This window comes from Vespula vulgaris, chromosome 18, assembly GCF_905475345.1.
Source record: "Vespula vulgaris chromosome 18, iyVesVulg1.1, whole genome shotgun sequence".
Lineage (NCBI taxonomy): Eukaryota > Metazoa > Arthropoda > Insecta > Hymenoptera > Vespidae > Vespula > Vespula vulgaris.
Window position 1 is genome coordinate 2,615,001 of NC_066603.1, and position 23,086 is coordinate 2,638,086.

Genomic DNA, 23,086 nt, shown 5'->3' on the forward strand with positions numbered 1-23,086 from the left:
TGATTTATCACTGTTAAGATTTAAAGCAGAATAAAAGTTTGACCGATCGAAATATATCGCTAATAAAAAAAAAAAAAAGAGAGAGAGAGAAAAAGAAAAATAGTGAGCATAGAGATTTCAAATTCTAATTATATATCATTTTACGTGTTTGATTCGCGTTGGCCGACACTTGAGAATTGATTAAAAAGAAATTTTTAATCCGCTTATACTCGCGCACGACACTTTTACGATACTTTACGAATTTCATTCTCTGACAAATTTAATTAATTGTAAATTGAATGCGTATTTACAAATACGTAACCATTTCGTTTGTATTATATATACATGCACATAATATCTATATATATGTACGTAAATGTAGAACGTTAAATAACTCGGATTAGTACGAATGAAGTATGTTAATGATAATATATTGATACGAAGCATCCTTAAATGCGATCGTTATTTTTGAATTCAAAATAAATAAATTTTGGATTATTTCCAATTTGAAAAGCCTTATAAAAGAAAATTTGCGATAAATAAGAAAACAAAAGACCGTTCGCATCCTCTGTATTAAATATCTCCTCTGACTTCCTTAAATATGACACGCGTTATAAGAAAAAAAAAGAAAAAAAAAAGGATTGTAAACCCTGCAAAAAAAAGGTTATGGTATCATGAGTAAAAAAAAAAGAACATAAAAAAAATATATGCAGAAAACAAAAGACCTCTTGCACCCTCTGTATTAAATATCATCCTGACATTCCTCGAAGATACGATAACACGCGTAAAAAGAAACAAAAAAAGAAGTTCAAGACCACCACAAAGAGAAGATATAATAAACTAAAACGAAAGAAGGAAGAAAAAAAAGCAGAAAAGAAAAGAATGAAAATAAAGGTAAAAATAGAAAGAAAAAAAAAAATATGTTGAAAACAGGAGACTTCTTGTACCCTCTGTATTAAATATCACCTTGACACTCCTCGAAGATACGACAACAACACGCATGATAAAAGGATAAAAAGAGGAAAAAGAAGAAAACAAAAAAAAAAATAAAATAAAAACCGTCTCGAGAAAAAATGGAAGAGGGAGGGAAATTTTAGGTATAAGTAAAAAAAAAAGGAAAAAAAAAGTAAAGGATAAAAGTACGTGGGGAAACAAAAGATAGCAGGCGTACACTGTATTAAATATTTCTCTTTGAAATGAGAAATGAGAAGTGAATTGTGATAATAGGTATACGTCCATGGTAAGTATGTATAAAACGTGGGCATTTCATGTACGTACGTCGCCATTGCTACCGTCGAAGAAAAGAAAAAAGAAGAAGAAAAAGATAAAGAAGAAGAAAAAGAAGAAGATAGGAAGATGAAGAGCACGAAGAAGAAAACGAAGAAGAAGCAGGAGGACGAAGAGAAAGGACAATGAAGTAGACGAATAAAAAGGAAAGAAGGGAAACGAAGAAGACGAAAAAGAAAATGTAGAAAGGAGAGGAAGAAAAATGAAGAATAAGAATAAGAATAAAATTAAGAAGATGAAGAAAAGAGATGCGAATAATAAAGGAAGGAAGTAGGAAAGTGAAAAATATGAATAAAAAGAATAAGAAGGAGAAGGAGAAGAAAGTAAGATGAATAACACGAATAAGAATAAGAATAAGAATAAGAATAAGAAAGGAAGTTGAAAAATGTGAATAAAAATAAGAAGAAATGGTTGAAGGAAGAAAGCTGAAAAACACGAATAAGAATAAGAAAAAGAAAGGAAGATGAAGAACACGAATAAGAAGAAGAACAAGAAAAAGGAGGAGAAGAAGGAAATAAAGATGAAGAACACGAATAAGAAGAAGTGTAAGATGGAGAAGAAGAAGGAGAAGGAAGAAAGATTAAAAATACGAATAATGATAATAAAAAGAAAGAGGAGGAGAAGGAAAGAAGATGAAGAACATGAAGAAGGAGGAGAAAGAAAGATGAAGAAGAAGAAGAAGAAGAAGAAGAAGAAGAAGAATAAGGACTCGAGGCAAAGGAACGACGCACGTGCTCGTGCATGCGTAAGCGAAAGTGGGGCAAGAAGGACCACCCACGTTCCATGACGTCCTGTCTCTACTACAAGCAAGCAGTGCAAAGTAACCTTCTCTTTTCCTTCTACTAAAAAGGAGAAAAAGAAGAGGAGGAAGAAGAAGAAGAAGAAGAAGAGGAAGAAGAAGAGGAAGAAGAAATCTTACAAGAGCCGCAACGAGAAGCTAAAAAGATGCGTGCGATCGAATCCTTCAAGATTTTTTGTTAAATCTTGATACAATGATATACATACTCTTTCTTTCTCTTTCTTTATCTATCTATCTATTTTTATCTTTATCTCTGTCTTTTTTAAAAATATCTAATGTAATATATTCAGTATATTATATATATATATATATATATATATATATATATATATATATATAATATATAGTTTTTCATCGATAGAATGTTGTTCATCGATAGAGTGAGACAGAAAGAGATAGATATATTTTGTAATATCTAAGAGAAAGAAAGAGAGAAAGAGAGAGAGATATCCTCTTTACGTATCGTAAGTATGAGTTTCTCTCTCTCTCTCTCTCTCTCTCTCTCTATCTCTCTATCTATCTATCTATCTATCTATATCTATCTATCTCTTTTCCATATGCATATAGATATATATATATGCTGTTAACGGGGAATAGACGATATTGATTTCATCGCAACGAGCTATGTAATTACCTCGATTGAATCTCTAATAAAGTATTAATTGACAACGTAACGTTGTAATATCCCAGCGAACAAATTTTCCTCATTCTCGAGGTACGATTGAAACGTTAACGTTCTATTTCCGACGAAATCGTTTATATTATATGCCTAAGAAATACTCGGCATATTTTTAGATCATGCGAATATTCAATCGCTAAATAGATAGATAGATAGCTAGATAGATATGAATAGACGATTAGATAGAATTATTATTGTTCGACAATCTTTCTATTTTTTTTTTTTTTTTCAAAGTAACGAATTATGTAGTCATGAATTAAATTAAAATATATTCCGATATAAATTAGATAATTGCAAGAATTGAGAAATGAAGGAATCAATGAAAGAAAGAAAAATGTATAATATCTAGGAACCTTAGATAATTAAATACATTCGAAGTAAATAATTAAAGGAAAAAAAAAAAAGAGAAAAAAAAAAATAAATTTTGAATGGAAGAAAGAATTGTAAGCTGGAGGGTTAGAAAAACAGAGATAGAGAAAGATAATAAATAATTAAATAATTAAATCAATTAAAAAAGTATAAATTTAGGGGGGAAAAAAAAGAAAAAAGAAAAAAATAGAAATGATGAATGGAAAAAAATTGTGTCAGATCATATCTAAAGATATATATATACATACATACATACATACATACATATATATATATTTTTTTTTGTATGTATGTATATGTCTTTCGAGAGAAATCTAAATGAAAGAAATGTAATGAACAACGAAACGAATTCGTAAAAGACCTTCGAGAGTAACTTCCATGTTCATATGTTCACATATCGACGTAAGTAAGTACATATGTACGTGTGTGAGTCATAGATCTATTCCTTTACAAAATTTCTACGTTACCAATGACGTAGTACTTCCGGTGATTATTTCTTTCGAGAGGATTTAAGAGAAAGTTAAATCAAATTAACCAGACGTATATTCGTTCTTGATCATCGCATTAAACAATGTTATTTACAGATATACCTACACACACACACACACGTACACATATATATGACATAAAATAAAAAATATATATATATGTATATAAAAATCAATTAATTAAAAAAATCGACACCATTGATATATACATATATATATATAAATAAAAAGAAAAAATATATATATATAAAATAATTAATTAAAACAATCAACACCATCGATAGTAATTCGTATGGTTTCATAACGAGCTACATTAAAATAACATGTATAGGCGATTATGTTAATTTATAAAGACGATAAGAATCACCGTGTTCGTTTCTTCGTCCTGTAACATACGTTCGCGCGTACAATCTTTATTCCTGTCCTATGTATGTGTATATATATATGTTTGTGTGTATGTATTTGTATACTCGTAGTAAATAGTCAAACTCGATAATAATTTCTTACTATCGATACGATCTATGCAATAATAAATTTAACGTTACTAGCCAACGTTAATCTTTCCTTAAGGATTTTCTACGACACTCAAGTAGGTGTGTACATATCGATAAATTAACAAATTCAGATAATAAGGAAGAAAAAAAAGGAAGAAGTAGACGGATAGAAAAAGAAAGAAAAAGGAAAAAAATCCATGAAAAGAAAAATCTTTACATCTAACATATTAAACTTTCTCATCGACGATGAGAAGAACGATCGATACAAGATGTACATATGTGCATCGATTGATTAAATTAATAATTACTTATTTGATGCGTTAACTAAAAAAAAAAAAAAAAAATAAAAATAAAAGAAAAAATCGAAAGAAACGAGTCATTATAATTTATTTGGAATCATTGCGATTCACTCAGAATCATCAGGATATATCTTTCTTTAAGGATCGTTGTGATTGAAAAAAAACAAATAAATAAAATAAATAAACGCTTGAAATAAATTAAAAAAAAAGAAAGGAACGAAAGAGAACAAAAAAATCATTATAAACTTCCATTAAAATTACAATGAATTCGTTAGAAATTGTTGTGCTGAATAGAAAAAAAAAATAAATAAATAAAAGAAAGAAAAAACAAAAACAAAATCCAAAACAAAAATTGATAATAAAAATGTTAAAATACAAAAGACGAGGAGAACAAGAAAATAAAAAAGAAAGAAGAAAGATGAAAATAGCGGACGAAGAAAAAAAAGATAAATACGTGTGCGTCTGTGTGTGTGTGTGTGTGTGTGTGTGTATCGTATCACACGTGGCTGAAACTTTCTCGTCGAGTGAACGTCTTGTACGATGCATCATCGTCAAAAAATGAAGAAAGACGCAGAAAATGAGAAATAAAATGAAATACTAAGAAAATAACTTCAAATGAAATAAAATGAACTAAAATAACTGAATAAACTAAACCAAACTAAACTAAAATATAATAAAATAAAATATAATAATATATAAAAAAGAAAGAAAAAAGAAAAGAACAGAAAAGAAAAGAAAGTCAGACGAATAAGAAAAGAATGAAAAAAAAAAAAAATGGAAAAACGCGCGTGCGCGGTGAGAGATCAAAGTTGCGTGCCGATGAGCAAAAGAGGCCGCTTCTCTCTCTCTCTCTCTCTCTTTCTCTCTCGCTCTTTTGCTTGATCCCTACTAACTCATTCATTCTCTCTCTCTCTCTTTTTCCTTCTCTCCCTCTCTCTCTCTCACCCGTTTCTTTGCTCGGTCTCTACTAACTCATTCATTCTCTCTCTTTCTCTCTTGCTCTCTCTCTTGCTCTCTTGCTCTCTCTCTTTCTTTCTCTCTCTCCCTCTCTATCTCTCTTTCTCTCTCTCTTTCTCACTCTTTCAAGTACGGCATGCGTGCGTGACACCTGTTGCTGCTGCTGTGCTGCTGCTGCTGCTATTCCGTTGCTTAAACGCTAAGGTGGCCTGGCCCGAATGAAACGACGACGACGACGACGACGACGACGACGACGTCTACGACGACGGAGAATGGTTTCAAACGAATGCCGAGATTCGCGCATTCGAACGTCTCTTTTCTCGTTCTGTTTCTTATGTTAAATAAAAAATAACAATTCCCCACCCATTGTTTGTATGTAAGAATAAAGGGAGAATGTCTTAAAAAAGAAAAGATGAATTTAAAAAAAAAAAAAAGTAAGAAAAAGTATATACATTTCTGTCTTGTTATTCGTGTATATATATATATATATATTTGTTGAAATGTTATATGATATTTATCGATAGAATGAAAGTTTTTTTAAATCCTTATGTCGATCTCTTTTTATATCAGAAAAAATTTATATATATATATATATATATATATATATATATATATAAAATATAATAAATGAATTCGATTGATCGAAATTAACTTAATCTTAGATCATTAAATAGATGGATCCAATAAGCAAACATGTTGCTTTTACGTAAGGAGAGAAATATGTCGCGTTTTTTAATTTACCAAGGACTTTGATTTTATCTGCAATAACATTTGAATTTATTTTCCAACTAGTTGACTTTCAAGAAGAGAGAAATAGAAAGAGAAAAAAGAGAGAGAGAGAGAGATTTTTCCTAAGAAAAAAAAATGTATATTTCTTTCTCTCTTCCTCTCTCTCTCTCTCTCTCTTTCTCTCTCTGTTTCTTTCTTAACGATATTTCATTATCAGCATCGCTTGTAAATGAAGTAATTAATGAGTTGGAAAGTGAAGTTAGAAAAAATAGAATCTTTTATTATACCTATGAATATTTTTGTTTGTGATATAAACTATGAATATAATTTGTTAATAAAATTTTATTATAAGATTAGAAAATAAGAATATATATATATACATATATACATATATATATTTAATACGTACATATAATAAAATTTATTTTTATATTACGTATATATATATATATATATATAAAAATTAGAAAGATAAAGTTAGATTAAAAAATTTTCATTCCACTATATACACATACAGACACACACTGCCAATATATATATACATCTATATTATTCTCTTTTTCTACTATTAATGAAATATTCAATGAGATAGAAAAAGAGAGAAAGATTAAAAAAAATATTATTCCATACTCTCTCTCTCTCTCTCTTTCTATGAGTTAATGGAACTTTGTAAAGTACTTGGACGGTATCCCAAAGAACGGCTTCATAAATCAGTAAAGCCGTTCAAGAAGTAAAAAGGGATAATAAAAAAGAGAAAAAAAGAAATGAAAAGAAAAGAAATCTTGGGTGGATGCCTCTCTCCTCGTATGGTCGTATAACACCGTCGACGGTTATAAAGATACTTGGATATAATTTATGTGTGTAATGCGCAACATACATGCTCCTTCTTCATAGGATATTTCAAACACCTAGAGTGGTACAGATCCATCGGTTGAATATACCCAAAGGATCGATCGATCTTCGAGTCTTTAGAAAGTGCAATGTGAGAAAAAATCATCGTAGACATATATGTACTTGTGTATGTGTATGTATGTACAATATACATATACCTATATGTAATTTGTAATATTTTAATATACGTGAATAAATGTATTAAAAATTGTTTTTATAAGATATCTTAAGGGATATTCATTATTCGTTATCATGAATGAAAAATATTAAATAAATAATACGTATTATTATTACAATATATAAATATATATATATATGTATGTATGTATGTATATAATGTGTATATATTTTTAATTAATTTAATTGTCTAAGACTCCTTCCTTCTCTCTCTTTGTTTTTCTCTCTATTTGTTTAAGATGCTTTAATGAAAAATAATTATATAATTAAAATAATATATCTATTTTTTCTTTCATTCTTTTTTTTTCGTGAAAATCTTAAAAAGCAAATAAATTAGATAATAATGGTGAAATTATTTCGTAAACTTTCCCAACTCCGTTAAAAACATTCATTGATTTATCTAATCGTCTTATTATATTCCCAAAGGTGAAAGTTCTCACAAATCACGGTTCATATTTGCATAAGCCATAGATGTGAGTACTCCTCGACATAAACTGCGAGGTGTGGAAAGTCCATTGGAATGTTGCATTCGATCGTATATATCGTTGATCGGTGAAAATATAAAATTACGATTAATCATCTTTAATCCGTGTTTAAAATAATATGCATTCCTATCATCGATTAATAATCTTTCCAACTAAATCAAGAAAATTTACAATATATATGTGTGTGTGTGTGTGTGTGTGTGCGTGTGTGTGTGTGTGTGTGTATTTTTTATCTTTGGACAAAGACATCAGATTTTTTCAAATACGTAAGGTCGCGCTTGGTTTTCTAAGAAATCGATGAAGATTCTTATATTTTGATTTCGTAGAAGATGACATTTTTAGAACAATCGAATTTCGTGGAAATAGAATAAAATAGCTGAATGATCGTATTTATTATTTTTTTTTTTTTTGTGAAATTTGACAAATCGCGTCGCAGATAGTTTCGTTCTTTTTTTATTTTTAAATATATGCTATATATAAAATAAAATAATATACTTATATATATACATATATACGCATATATTATTTTTATATTAAATTGTATTACGCATAAATAAATTTGTATTATATATATTCTTTCGTTTTATAGAAAAATTATATATTATTAGATATATGTATATATAATTCAATTAGTATATATATATATATGCTACTAGCATAGAGAAAATATTATATCATATTATATAATATTTCATGCTAATATTGTAACATTCTATATATAGTATTATAAAATATTTATTATGATACATTTAACATATACACACAAATACATATATATATATACATATATATTCTTAAATATACACAATGTAGATATAATATGTATATGTATATAAGATACATAGTAAGATACACAGTAAGTGCATACATATATATATATATATATATATATATATATATATATATATATATATATATATAATGTATTATTATAATCGAATTCGCTCGTAATAATGAGTCTGCACGTTCGGTGAAATTGCTGGCAATCGTGTACGATGAGAATCTGCGGGGTATCTTTAACCTCGTACGATTAGATTGCATAATGAAATGAAATTGATTAAATGATGATAAAGGGCATAAAGTGATTGAGCGATTTTTACTTACATTCTTCTCTTTTCCTCTCGTCTCATATATTATCGACATCTTACCAAAAGGAATGACACAGTTTATACGTATAAAAGAAAAAGAGAAAGACAGACAGACAAATGGACAGAAAAAGAAAGAGAGAGAGAGAGAGAGAGAGATCATTTCTCTTTTACACAAAAAAAAGAAAGAGAAAAAAAAAGAAAAAAAAGGGGACTACAAAAGATCGCAAATTTTACTTTGCATAAAAAAAAAAAGATACAGAGATACTTAAAAGAGTTGGTAGTAGTAACTGATTGTAAAAAAGAAAACAAATTCGAACTTACTTACGTACACTTATGTGTGTGTGTGTGTGTGTTATATTTATATACATATATATATATATATATATATATATATATATTTCTGTGTGCATGTATGAACGCGGCAAAATGCTCGGGATTGGATAATGAGAAGTCGCGCCGCGTATAATTTCACGGGAGAAGATGAGTCTGTATGTCGTATCAGGATGCAACATACATACACGTATGTACACATATGTATATATATATAACGATTGAATGTGCAACAACGTATGTACTACCACAAATGAGACTGAAGTGAACAGCCAGAACTTTCGAACGTGTTACAACTCGTTCCAAGCTGACTTCTTGAGCCTCATGTAGGTACAAGATGATCCCACGAGAGAGCTATAATGATACCGTTACAGAGCAAAAACTGAAATGGTCAAGTACAGAAAAAGAAAAAATAAAAGAGAGAGAGAGAGAGAGAGAGAGAGAGAGAGAGAGAAAGATTTTATTCTTCATGATGAAAGAATGATCGAGAAGATGAAATTTAAATCGATTATCATAGTTTTGAATTGAATTAAAAGAAAATTTTCTTTATCGTTTACTTTTATCAATTTCGTATCGTTATCGTTCGATATTATTCAATTTCAATATTCTAAATGTCGTTTCGATTATTTTAGAAATTCGATTAAAAATTATTCTCGAAAGGGAGTTCGTTCTTTTATGAAATTATAGAGATAGGGTTTATGGGATTAAAAAGAGAGAAAAGAGAAAATCAAATTTTTATTGTCCTTTTCTTTATATATATATATATATATATATATATATATATGCTGATCTTTTTGTAATTATTAATTAAAAGAAACTTTGGTTTATCGATTATTTTCATGGTAGGATTATAATATCGTTCTTATTATTTTGTAAGCTCGATTAAAAATTATGCTTGAAAAAGTTTTGTTTTTGTTTGTTTTTTTTTTTTTAATTATAATAATGATATTTGTAGAATTAAAAGAAAAGAAAAGGAACAAATGTTTAATCGATCGTTTCTCTCTTTCTAATATCATCCCAAATTTATTAGAGATCCCTCCAATTATTCTCTAAAAATGAAAAAAAAAATAAAACAAAGATTATACTTAATCCGATTCGTCTAATGAAATAATGATACTAGATTTAATCTGAATAAAATAAGAATCTAATCATTTCTCATATCCTAATCATTCAAAATATCATTAAGAATCCTTCGGATTATTTCCTTAAAATATTTAAAATCGTATCGATATATGCGTCCAATCGAAGTGATCGGTGAAACATCAAATAAACATGAATTGAATTAAATCAAATTAAATCAAAAGAAGAAAAAAGATCATAGATCTCGTCGATATCTCGAAAGACAAATAAATAATAAATAAAACGCGATAAACGTAATCGAGGAAAATAAATGAACGAAACTCAAAAAAAAAAAAAACACAAAAGAAAAGAAAGAAAAAAGTTCAAGTGCGAAAAGAAAAACAATAAAAAGGAAAAAAGAAAACAAAGGGTGAGGAAAGAAAAAGGAAAATAAAAAACCACGAAAAGAAAGGTGAGGAGTCTGACTTGGCGCATAATTAATGATGTCGCATAAATTAACGTGAAAGTTGCTAACGACCAGTGATTAGCAAGAAGCGACCAATCGTCGTCGAGACAAGTATTGAACGATCAAGTTACTAGTCGTCGACGATAAGTTTTAAGGGAGCAGCGACAAGTCGTTCACAAAGAAGAGAATCTTAATTTTCAGATACGAAACGACGAATGGTCGCATTTTCTCAGATGTTTCTACGAGTCTTTTTCATGCGAGTCTGTTAAGTAGGCAAGTCGTATTCCTTGACACACTTAATATTATTCGATGAGATCTACGAAGAACGACATTAATTTTCTTTCTCTCTCTCTTTCTCTCTTTTTCACTCTGTCTGTCTCTGTCTTTTTTGGTCTATCTGTTTAGCCTCTTTGGTCTCTCTCTCTCTCTTTCTATCTGTTTGTTTGGTCCCTCTATTTTTCTATCTCTGTCTATTTAACGCAATTTTGTTACTCTCTCTCTCTTTTTTTGAAGTTCTTAGAATCAATTTTTATTTCAATTTTTCAATTCATTTAATTGTATCGATAATATTATTCAAGATATTGGTAATAAATAATTTTTTGTATAAGAAATTAGATCAAGCCGAAATTGTCAGATACGAATGATAAGTTAATCGATTTGAATGGAATTAAAGATATGTTTAATATTTCCAAATATAAATCTAATAACTAATATATGATCACTCTAATATATATATATATATATATATAATAAAAAAATATGTATATATATATATATATATATGTATATGTAGATAATCAAACTTTCATTTATAATAATTAATAATAAACAAATTTTAATTTTCATTATAATCCACTAACAAAGAAAAGAACAATAAGACAAAAAGAGAAAAAGAGAGAGAGAAAGAATGATATGCATTTGCAGAACAAAAGTGTCGTGCATCAATGAGTCCTACAAGAGACAAGAACAAGAAGGATGGACAATCGCTGAAAGTGAGATAAAAAAAGAGAGACAGAATAAAACAGAGAGAAAGATGTATCAGGGATGGTCGACGAAGCGAAACGAAGTGAAACCTTGCGACGAGGAGACACGGTATTATCGTGGTGTCTATATATATATATATATATATACATTTATGTGAATGTATGTGTAGAGTATACTCTTTTTTCTTCTTTCTATCCTTTCATCTTCATCTTCCCCTCTCCTACCCCTTTTTAAATGTCCACTACATGTCGTCACTTCGTCACCTTTCGCTTTATCATGTCCTTTTTCTTCTTTGACTGAAGAGAAAAAGAAAAAGAAACACAGAGAGAGAGAGAGAGAGAGAGATAAGTGAAAACCTTTTGGAATTAATTTCGAAGAGGGTATTTAAAAAATTAGAAACATGAGAGGATCTGGCTAATTAAATATAAGTAGAAGTAAATCATTTAATTACAACATATATACAACAAACGTTTAATATCATCGACGTTTTAAGATATCAGTCAAGAAAGAGATATTAGAACGATTAATGAATTTAGAATAGACGTCTCATGTTAAATTTGAACTCTTTCGTTATTAACAATAAAAGTGTGAGTGATAATTTTGATTATGTAAATTATAATCGAAATTATAGGAAAGGAATAATGTTTTAATTCTATCGTTGAGATTTTATAATTGAATGTTTGTTTGTGTATAGAAGAAAAAGAATTGATAGAACGAAATTTATCGGATTACTTATAGTATATAGTATATAATAAACTATACATATACATAGTATATATATATATAAAATTGAATACATATAATTAATATAATATCGGTATAATAAATATAATTAATATACCAAATATTTAATCCAATTTAATTCAATAGTATAATATTATATTTATTTATACTACACACTATAATACTATATTTTATATTATAATAGCACTTATTAAAAAAAATAATCTATTAAAAAAAAGAAATATAGCAACAAAGATCTTCGACATCATGGAAGAAACAAAAACCAAAAACCAAAAAAAAAAAAAGAAAAAAAAAGAAAACGATATTCTCACTGTGTCACTATATATAGTAACACACACACATACATATATATATATATATATATATATATATATATATAATACGTTTTACCCAAGTCCATAACGATTTCATGTTTGACTGACCGTAAAATTAGAACAAGAGGATTATCGGTAACTATATAAGATGAACGACGTAAACCCAACTTGTCCGGTACTTGATAGCAAAAAGATGAATGAAAAATGAACGGACAGGTTTCTCTTTAAGAGTTATAACGATGATGATAATGCCGATGATGATGACGCCAATGATGATGGCGGATATGTGGATACGTGTTTAACGTAAAGAGTTTTGACAGGTCGCACATGACACAAATTGTGCCAATCGATGTCAGATCAAAATAACCATAAAGAAAATTTATATTGGAACCATTCGGAGAGGTTAGTTGGAGGAGTGGGGGTATAAGAGAGGTGGTGGGGGGTGGAGAGAAGCGAAAAGAAGGGGACCACACCTGATCACTTCTACTAACACACTATTACATGAGATTCTTCGTCGTTTTTCTTTCAAGATTCTCAGGAGAGAGTCAGATAACGATCATGGCCGATCTATACGAGTAATCCGGTCGTTTTAAGTGTCGCTTGCTTATCTGAAAAGCCGGCTCTTTTAACACGTGAGAAAATATGTTTACTCGTGTCGGCACAACATCAAATGAAAAGAAAGAGAAAGAGACAGTCATGATTATTATGTATGTACGTACGTACATGTGTATTGTGTATGATGTATGCATGTACACATCGGTACGTTGCACTTATTTTTTTTTTCCTTTTCTTTTTCTTTTTTTTTTTTTTTTAACTATAGGCACACCACCTACTTTCCATTTTTTGCCTTTTGTTCTTTTCTTTCTTTTTTTTCTTTTTCGTAACGAGACAATACACCGGTGTTATTTTTTTATGACGGTGATGATGATAATGACGACGACGACGACGACGACGACGATGATGATGATGATGATGATGATGATATAGGACTCGTTTTTTTCATTTTGTTAAAGATTTCCATTGAATTTGGATTATGATTAAAAGTCTGGAAATATATGTCGAAATTAAGTCATTGTTTTTAATACGATGAATCAGTGATTAGGTAAGACGTTAGATTAATATCGTATTATCGTTATTTCTCATAAGATTTGTAGAAAACATACATTAGAAATCTTTCGAGAGCAAACGAACAAAGAATTTTCTTAGAAAATTCGCACGAAAAATATTAGAGATAAGAATGATAATGAATTAATTTAAATACGTTTAAACGAGTTAATTGCTCTAATTTTCTAGATCTATCTGAGAAAAAGATGAGAAAAATTTCAACTTTTCGAGACAAAACAAATAATAAATCATCGGTACAAAAAAAAATATTATAAATATACATTGAAATTAATTAATTATTATAATAAGATCTACCAAAGGAAAAAAAATCAGAAGAGTTTCATTTCTATTTCAAAACTATTAAAGATAAATATCATAACAAATTAGAAATGTTTCGAGTCAAAACAAATGATAAATCATCATGAAGAATACTATAAACACACATTGATATTAATTAATTATTCTAATACGATCGAGCAAAGGAAAAGAATTTCATTTCTATTACAAAAGATAAATAAAAAAGAAGAAAAAAAAAGAGAGAGAAAATTTAGAAATCTTTCGAGTCAAAACAAACAATCAATTTTCATGAAAAATATTATAAACACGAACCGAAATTAATTAATTATTCTAACGCAATCGCTTAAATTAAATATCAGAGGAGGCTCTTTGTTTCTATTTCAAAAGATAAATAAAAAAAAAAAAAAGAAAAGAAAAAAAAACAAATCGAGAGATATTTCGAGTCAAAGTGAATGATAAATCGACGAGAAAAGAAAGAATAAAATAAAAAAGTAGAAGAAAGGGAAAAAAATACTACGGACACGAATCGAAATCGATTAATTATTCCAACAACACAGTCATAATCATTTTGACTAACTGCGATTAAGAAAAAAATCAAAAAATCAAAAAAGAAGCAAAAAGAATTAGTAGAATTAAACGAATCGTGTCCTGAGCACGGCCCCTTTCAATTGCTGTCGAATTAAAATAAACAAAACAAATAAACAAAAAAAAAAAACAACGACAGCAACAAGCAAAAAAAAATAAATAAAAAACCAAACACACAACCTTGAATCAACGAATTCGTTGATTTCACGCGGGTTCAGCGACAATTGAAGATTATTTTCGAAATTGATAAAAAATAGAATAAAAAAAAAAAAAAGAAAAAAAGAAAAAAGAAGAAGAAGAAGAAGAAGAAAGGGAAGGAAAAAAAAGGGAAAAATCTAGTCCCATTAGAAGTCGAGATGATCGGTAGGAACACGCGATCCGATTGTTCACGCTTTACAGTGATACAACACACTGTCACACGGCTCGTTTCACGCGTGAATCTACGAGCTCTTAACGATCCAGATGGTCGCAGATGACAACTTCTTCTATCTCTTTCTCTCTCTCTCTCTCTCTCTCTCTCTCTCTCTCTCTCTCTGTCTCTCTCTCTTTACTATCACGTACATTCTCTCTTCTCTTGTCCCCCTCACCTTACCCCTCCCCATCCCTTCCCCTGCACCCTATCGTTCTCTCTCTTCCTCCACCTCCTCAACCTCCTCAACCTCCTCAACCTCCTCCTCCTCCTCGTCGTTGTCAACGATATACCAACACGAAAGCACATTGAACGGTTTTTTATATGATGCCAACGAACCCTGCTCCGCACGATGTTCATACATATATGTGTGTGTGTGTATATATATATATATATATATATATATATATATATGTATGATGTATGTATTTATGTATATATTTATGTATATGTGTGTGTGTTTGTGTATGTATGCGATGGGACGTGTCATAGACGCATGGAACGCGGTCAACATTTTGTCGATAAAATTGGTCGAGTGGCCTCGACGAGACGTCTCGAATGCACCCGACTACTATATGTCGATCGAAAGACTCAAACTCCTGTCGCGATTTTCTATCCTTTATATTTAATATCACGATGATTTTTCCATAGAGAAGAATGAAATATTAAAATCGTAAGATATTCATGTAATATGGAAAAGATTTATTAGTTATAGAAAATAAGATTTTGTTAATTTGTTAAGAATTACGTTTAGGAATAGAATTGAAAAAGGGATGAAAGAAGAAAGATAGAATTTGGAATAAAAAGTGATGAAATGGTTAGTTTTATTCGTTAATAATTGAATATATTAATGATATTGTAATAAGATATTTAATAATAATTATTGTTAATTGTTAATTAGAAATTAGCTTTCAAAGATTAATTATTGATGATCAAAAATTTACTTATAATTAATTAATTAATATACATATACTATCAATTATTATTATTATATCATAAATATATAGAAATTATCAATACGTATATGTATATACATATATAATTATATAAAAAGAAGTAATTGTCAAAAGCAATAAATTGTTATCTATTTCACTTTTATTATCTCTAAACTTTTTCTAACTTCAATGGAAAAAGAAAAGGCAAAAAGAGGAAAAGAAGAAGAAAAAGAAGAAGAAGAAGAAGAACAAGAACAAAAAGAAGAAGAAAAAAAAATGAAAACAATTACACATTGTAAAAAACACAATATACTACTAACGATAACTTTAAGCAAACGGTAGATCGTTACAAAGATAAAAAAAAAGAAACTCAAGCTATAATTACTAATAATTATTCCACAATAACAATGTAAATTATACAAGAATTCTCACGTTTGGATACTATGTAAAAATATTTATCTCGATCGTTATGTAAAAAATCATTACATTATACCAACAATAACAACAAAATGTACACACACACACACACACGTATATCTCAGTATTAATAACCTATCTATAATAATTGAATTAAAAAAAGAAAGAAATAAAAAACAAAATAGTAGCAGGTGTCATGAAACGATAGATTTATGTATATAGATACATACATATATACATAAATAAATACATACATATATAAATATATATATATATACGCACATGTATGTACGTATGTATATTAACTCTTTTCATTCAATCTGAATGATAACGCGAACTTCGATCAACGAACTCGAGTAAAGTTTATGAATGAAGAAGAAAACGTCGTCGAGATCGGTTGTTATCGTCATCGAGGCAATCATTTTCATGAGTTTATCGAGAAATTTTTTCGGACTCTTTCGGGTCGCGCGTTGTCGTTATTACGACGAGAATGAGGAAGTAAAGTTAGAATTAGAGAGACAGAGACAAATATAAAGAAATTTGAGAACCGAGAATGATTATAACAACTGTAACTGATTATTCAACTGTAACTCAAAAATTTTACGCACCGTCGGACACATCTTTTTTTTTTTCGGTCAAACTATTTAAAAAAATTTTTTGTCAATTATAACGTAGAGATATTCATTCACGTTATTTATCTTTTTCTCTTCTTTCTTCTTATCTCAAAAATAAATATCTATACGCAGCCACTTGCGTACTTTTCTATATTCGTAGTCGTTACATCGAAAAAAATAACATTTCTCTTTTCTTTTTCTATTTAATCAAAATATCCACATGATTAGAAAGTATGATACTAGATAATGTGGTGATCTTGCGAAAGTGAATATTAACAATAAGACGAAACTTTCCGGATGCATTTCTTTTTCTTTCTTTTTTTTTTCAATTTTTTTAGCTGATTCTTTTCTTTAAATTACGTAAAAGAGAATTAATTAATTATCAAGAGTTATATATATATATTTATAATATTATACATATATATAACAATATATACATATATTATTTATATAATTTATTATATACATTTTTCTACATCTGATTATAGAAAAATAATTTCATCTCAATAATTCATAATCCTCATACCACCCACCAAAAATCTATCTCCCTCAAAAGAAAAAAAAAAAAAAAGTAATATATATATTTATGAGTTAGATCAATTTTATCATAATCGTCAAAGCTCATTTGTCCTGTCTCTCTCTCTCTCTCTCTCTCTCTCTCTCTCTCTCTCTCTCTCTCTCTCTCTCTCTCTCTTTGCTTTCTTTCTTTCTTTCTTTCTTTCCTCCTTTCTTTTATTCATTCTCTCTTTTATTATCTTTTATCAAACGATGACGATCATAAATAACTCGAGAGTATGAAAATATCCCTAAACGTTTATAGAAACAGAAAGAGAAAGAGAAAGAGAGTCTCTGATATACATAGCAGAGTTGATCCAATTCGACTGTGTATATTCCAAGTAACTAAACAACAGAGTAATCAATCAATCAGTTGATCTCTTTTATTTTTTAACACAAAGGATCTCTCGATAACATCCGAAACCAATATCATCATTATCATCATCATTATTACTATCATCATCATCATCATCATTATCATCATCATCATCATCATCATCATCATCATTATCAGTATTTAAAAATCTAAAAGAGCTCGTGCCAATGTGGTAGGTCTACTTTAGAAAAATATTATTAATAATCTCTTCTTGTGCGGATTGGATCAATCAATTATACCGTTACCTTCTTCTTTCTTTCTCTCTTTCTCTCTTTCTCTATCGAGTTACGTTTATGTTATGGTGTATATATCCTATTAGATGTAGTAATGGTATATGGTGAAAATAAGAATAAATGAGAAGAAAGAAACCGATGTTATATACTTGCTCTTTCTCTTTCTCTCTCTCTCTCTCTCTCTCTCTCTCCCTCTGTGTATATGTGTGTGAAAAAGAGAGAGAGAGAGAGAAACTGTGTAGGTGTCTATATACACATATATACAAATATACGTGTGTGTGTGTTTCTATCCTCATCGAGATAAATCCCGACTCATATAACTTTCAAATCGCGTAGGTTTCCACTTCTAATCGCTAATAACCCGATAATATCTTTTTTGAAACATAAGTTCTTTTTTTTTTTAATGTTTCGTTGTTATTGAAAATTCTAGAGGTTCCCAACAACACGAGATGCAATGATTATCACGCAATGATCGTATGTTTAACATTATCACAATTTTTTTTTTTTTTTTTTAATTGTTTTTTCTTTTTCTTTTCTTTTTTTTTTTGGTTTCATTGTAGATATTAGAGATTGGTTATGTGTATATATGTGTTCTATTAAGTTTCTTGATAATGAGCATCATCGTTGATCGTATTAATAGTTCTTAATTTTATGATTATCTTAGTTCGTTAAAAGTATATATTAATATTTATCATCGAGAAGATTTTTACGAATATGTCGTTTTACGAGTTAAAGAAGATATTATTATTCTGTTAATGAAATACTCATTTATGAGAATCAATCTTAAAATTCTCGAGTAATTCTATAAAATGCGAGAAAATACGAGATTTCTAGCTAATAATTTTCTATAAAGAAAATTGTTAAAAAATCTATCTAACAAATCAATCGTTAAAAATCTAAAACGTTTGTCATCCTCTATATACATATATATAGCAAGAATAAAAAAATATTAATAAAAATAAGATCACTTATTTAACGAGAGAAAAAAAAAACAGAAATTGTTCTTAAATAATCGTAAATTATTTAATAAATCAATCGAACGAAAAAATTGTTAAATTTATAATAACGCGCTTTATCATAATCCATACTATAAAATTCAATATAAATCTTCATATATAATATATAATATATATAAAGAAATTTATATAATATAAATATATATATATATATAAAGAAATTGTTAAATTTATAACAACGTGTTTTATCATATTGCATATATATATATATATATATATATATATATATATATACACACACAACTACAAAAAACATTATCAACCTTATAACAACGCGTTGAATGATACTCCATATAGTTTTTTATAGTTGCATATATATATGCAACTATAAAAGATAGAATGAAGAAAAGAAAAGAAAGAAAAAAAAAAAGGATTAAAAAATAAGACTCTCGAACGAGTCAATAAAGCGCGCGAAAATACATAAGAGATAATTCTTATCTCATATATATGAAACACAGTACAGGGTGCCAAAGAGAAGAGGCCTACCTTAGAAGGATCGGGTATCCTCTGAAGCCCGAGGCTTTCAACGATGCTCCTTCTGATAATTTCGAGCTCTTCGTCGCCGAGCACGTTCCTCGAAGAATGACCAGCACTAGTTGGCGTAGCCGTAGCCGTTGGCTCGTATACCTCATCCTCGTAGTTCTCTTCGAATTCGTGGAATCTCAAGTTGGTTTCCACCTGCTGTTGAAGCTCATAAGAAGATGAAGAAGATGATGATGAAGAAGAAGAAGAAGACGAGGAGGAAGAGGAAGAAGAAGAAGAAGAAGAAGAAGAAGAAGAAGAAGATGATGCTGCTGGTGCTGGTACACCAAGTGTAGGCTCGTACAAAACGCTCATCACGAGTAGAGCAAGGATAATACTTCCAGATAAAATTCTTGTTGATCTCCTTGATAAAGAAATGGAGGACGAAGACGACGAAGACGAAGAAGAAATTTTTCTAAAGTTTTCACCACCGAGAAACACCTCACCCAGTTCTTTGCGTTCTCTATTAGCAACACTATTATCGTTTTCTATCGTAGCACAAAAGGAAAATGAGGAAAATAAAGAGGTTGTGGTCTCGTTACGATGGTCGTCGGTCTTTGGAGAATAAACAGCACGTGGTAGTGGTGGTTGTCCTCGAGTACCGGATCTCACCTTTCCAACTTCTTCGCAAACATCAAGCAAGCTACTATTAGCAGCTGAAGAAGAGTCGGCACAGCATGATATGATAACTTTGGTGTTATTACGACAAGAACTTTGTTTATCCTTTTGGTACCGATTATATTGTTGATTATGTTGCTTTTGGTGTTGCTGATATTGGTATTGGTATTGGTATTGGTATTGGCTTTGCTGTTGTTGATTTTGCTGTTGTTGCTCTTGCTTTGCCGGCTCTTCTCGGTCGTTTTCACGAGTACCACTTCGAATGATTATTGAGAGCTTGCCCATAGCCAGGAACGCGAGCTCGTGGCCTGTCCGGGCCTTAATTCACTCGGCTGCTCTCTGCAAAGAGAGAACTCAACGCGGTTCTACGCGGATCTTCGCACTCCCCCTTTTTTCTTTTCTTTTTTTTTTCTTATCTTTTCCTTTTCTTTTTTTTTGCTTATTTCGATCGTTCCTTTGATCTAGAACGATCAAGACACTTCTTCTCTATCTCTATCTCGATCCCTCTCTCTCTCTATATATATATATATATTTTTTTTTTAAAGTCTTTCGATTGCTTCAAACGTTACGTTTTATCTTGACACACGTTCTTTTCACTTTCTTCCTAATTCCGTCTATGTCGTAGCAGCAGCGGCGGCAACGATTGCTCACCACAAACGCAGCAAACTTTACATAATAATCACACACAACACACCAACCCTTCGAAAAATCGAGAGTGTCGCACTTCTAAAACTCTCGTTGAAAAAAAGAGTAGAAGAAGAAGAGGAAGAAAAATAGAATGGAAGAGAGAAAGAAAAGAAAGAGAAAAAGAACGAAAAAAAAAAAGAAAGAAACTGGGAATCAAAGCAAAATAGAAAAGGATCGAATAAGTTAAACGTATTGTTCAACGTTCCTGTTATATCAAACAGGTAAAACAATTTCCCTTTTCCTTATCTTCTTCTGCAACGATGATAATCCTTCGTAGAAATTCGATCGTTTATCTTGTACCCTAACTCCCGTGGTTTGCCACGAGAGGTGTACAACACGGACGACACCAAAACGTTCATGGTTAATTAAAAGATAAAGATAACAAAATCGAAAGATAAAAACAAGGATGGGAAAAGAAAAAAGAAAGTCAAAAGAATAGCAAACGATAGATGTAAAATGATCGACGAAAATCTTGTGTCGGAATATCTTCGAAGACGATTATTATACTTCTTTTCACAATGAAATCTTCCTTTTATATATACGTATTGTATGTATATATAATATATATACATACATGTATATATATATATATATATTTTTTTTTTCTCTCGTTCTCTTTTACTTTCTATGATGTATATCTCGCACGCGATCTCAGCTTCTTCCTCGATGGAAGAAAACGACAATAAGACGCGAGACCGGCTAAACTCTTCGATACGTTCGAGAGACAAGTATTACTACTACTCTTTTTCTCTTTCTCTTTCTGTCTCTCTCTTTATATCTCTCTTCTTTTCCTTTCTCTCTTCCTCACTACCTCAGAGGACGGAGGAGGAAGGAGAGCACGGCCCGTTTCCTACGACTGCCGGCTGTCGACTGTGTGCTGTATTGCGTGTGCATGTATATATCCTCATTGGGCTCCCGCCTCTGCCGCTACAAAACTCTTGCCGGCGCCGCTGCCGCCGCCACCACCACCACCACCACCACCACCACCACCACCACCACCACCACCAACACCACCACCACCACCACCACCACTACCACCACACTACACTACTGTCCTCAACGTTACCTACGACGACGACGACGATGACGACGATGAAGACCATGAAGACAACGATGAAAACTATGAAAACGATGAAGACGACGATAATGATGACAATGAGCACGATGAAGACAACGATGAAGACGATGACGACGATATCTTCAAATTTTTCTTTTCCTTCCATCTATTATACCACTACGTCTTCTTCTTCTTCTTCTTCTTCTTCTTCTTCTTCTTCTTCTTCTTTTTCTACTTCTTTTTCATTTATTTCTTCGTCTTCTATGTTCTTCTTCATCTACTTCTTCGTCTTCTTCATTCTTCTTTTCATCCCTTTCGTCTTCTTCTTCTTCTTCCTCTTCTTCATCTACTTTTTTTCATTTATTTCTTCGTCTTCTTCATTCTTTTTTACTTACTCTGTTTTCATTTATTTCTTCATCTTCTTGTTCTTCGTCTACTTCTTCTTCTTCTTCTTCTTCTTCTTCTTCATCTACTTTTTTTTCATTTATCTCTTCGTCTTCTTCATTCTTTTTTACTTACTCTGTTTTCATTTATTTCTTCATCTTCTTGTTCTTCGTCTACTTCTTCTTCTTCTTCTTCTTCATCTACTTTTTTTTCATTTATCTCTTCGTCTTCTTCATTCTTTTTTATTTACTCTGTTTTCATTTATTTCTTCATCTTCTTGTTCTTTATCTACTTCTTCTTCTTCTTCTTCTTCATCTACTTCTTCTTCTTCTTCTTTAAGACAGAAAAGGCTGTGCAAAGGCTACCGATTATTATGTCTTCGACTTCTTGCTCTCATTCCGCTTTCTCTTCCCCCTCTCCCCACCTCATCTTCCTCTTCTTGTTCTTCGATACCGTAATTCACGGTAAATCTTTCCACTGCATTCTTAAGTCCTTACAAAATGTAAGCCTTTTGTAATCGATTTCTTCTTTGATATAATCCAATAAAGTGAGGATATAATGGATATGTGTGTCGCATACGTTTGCTTAAGAACGACAGTCCGATTTAATCGATGATATTAATTTACTCGAAGAATGCAATCTTCTTTTTTCTTCCTTGA

At 30.1% G+C, this 23,086-nt stretch overlaps 1 protein-coding gene across 1 annotated transcript in view; it reads right to left on the minus strand.

Moving 5' to 3' along the window:
* The window catches only part of LOC127070396 (putative uncharacterized protein DDB_G0277255), a 49,945-nt gene extending 28,047 nt beyond the window's left edge, over positions 1-21,898 (minus strand). The window contains exon 1 of the mRNA XM_051008302.1: positions 19,646-21,898. Within this exon, the coding sequence (XP_050864259.1) occupies positions 19,646-20,584 (939 nt within the window). The 5' untranslated portion in view covers positions 20,585-21,898. The remainder of the gene's footprint in view (positions 1-19,645) is intronic.
* Between the last annotated feature and the right edge of the window lie 1,188 nt (positions 21,899-23,086).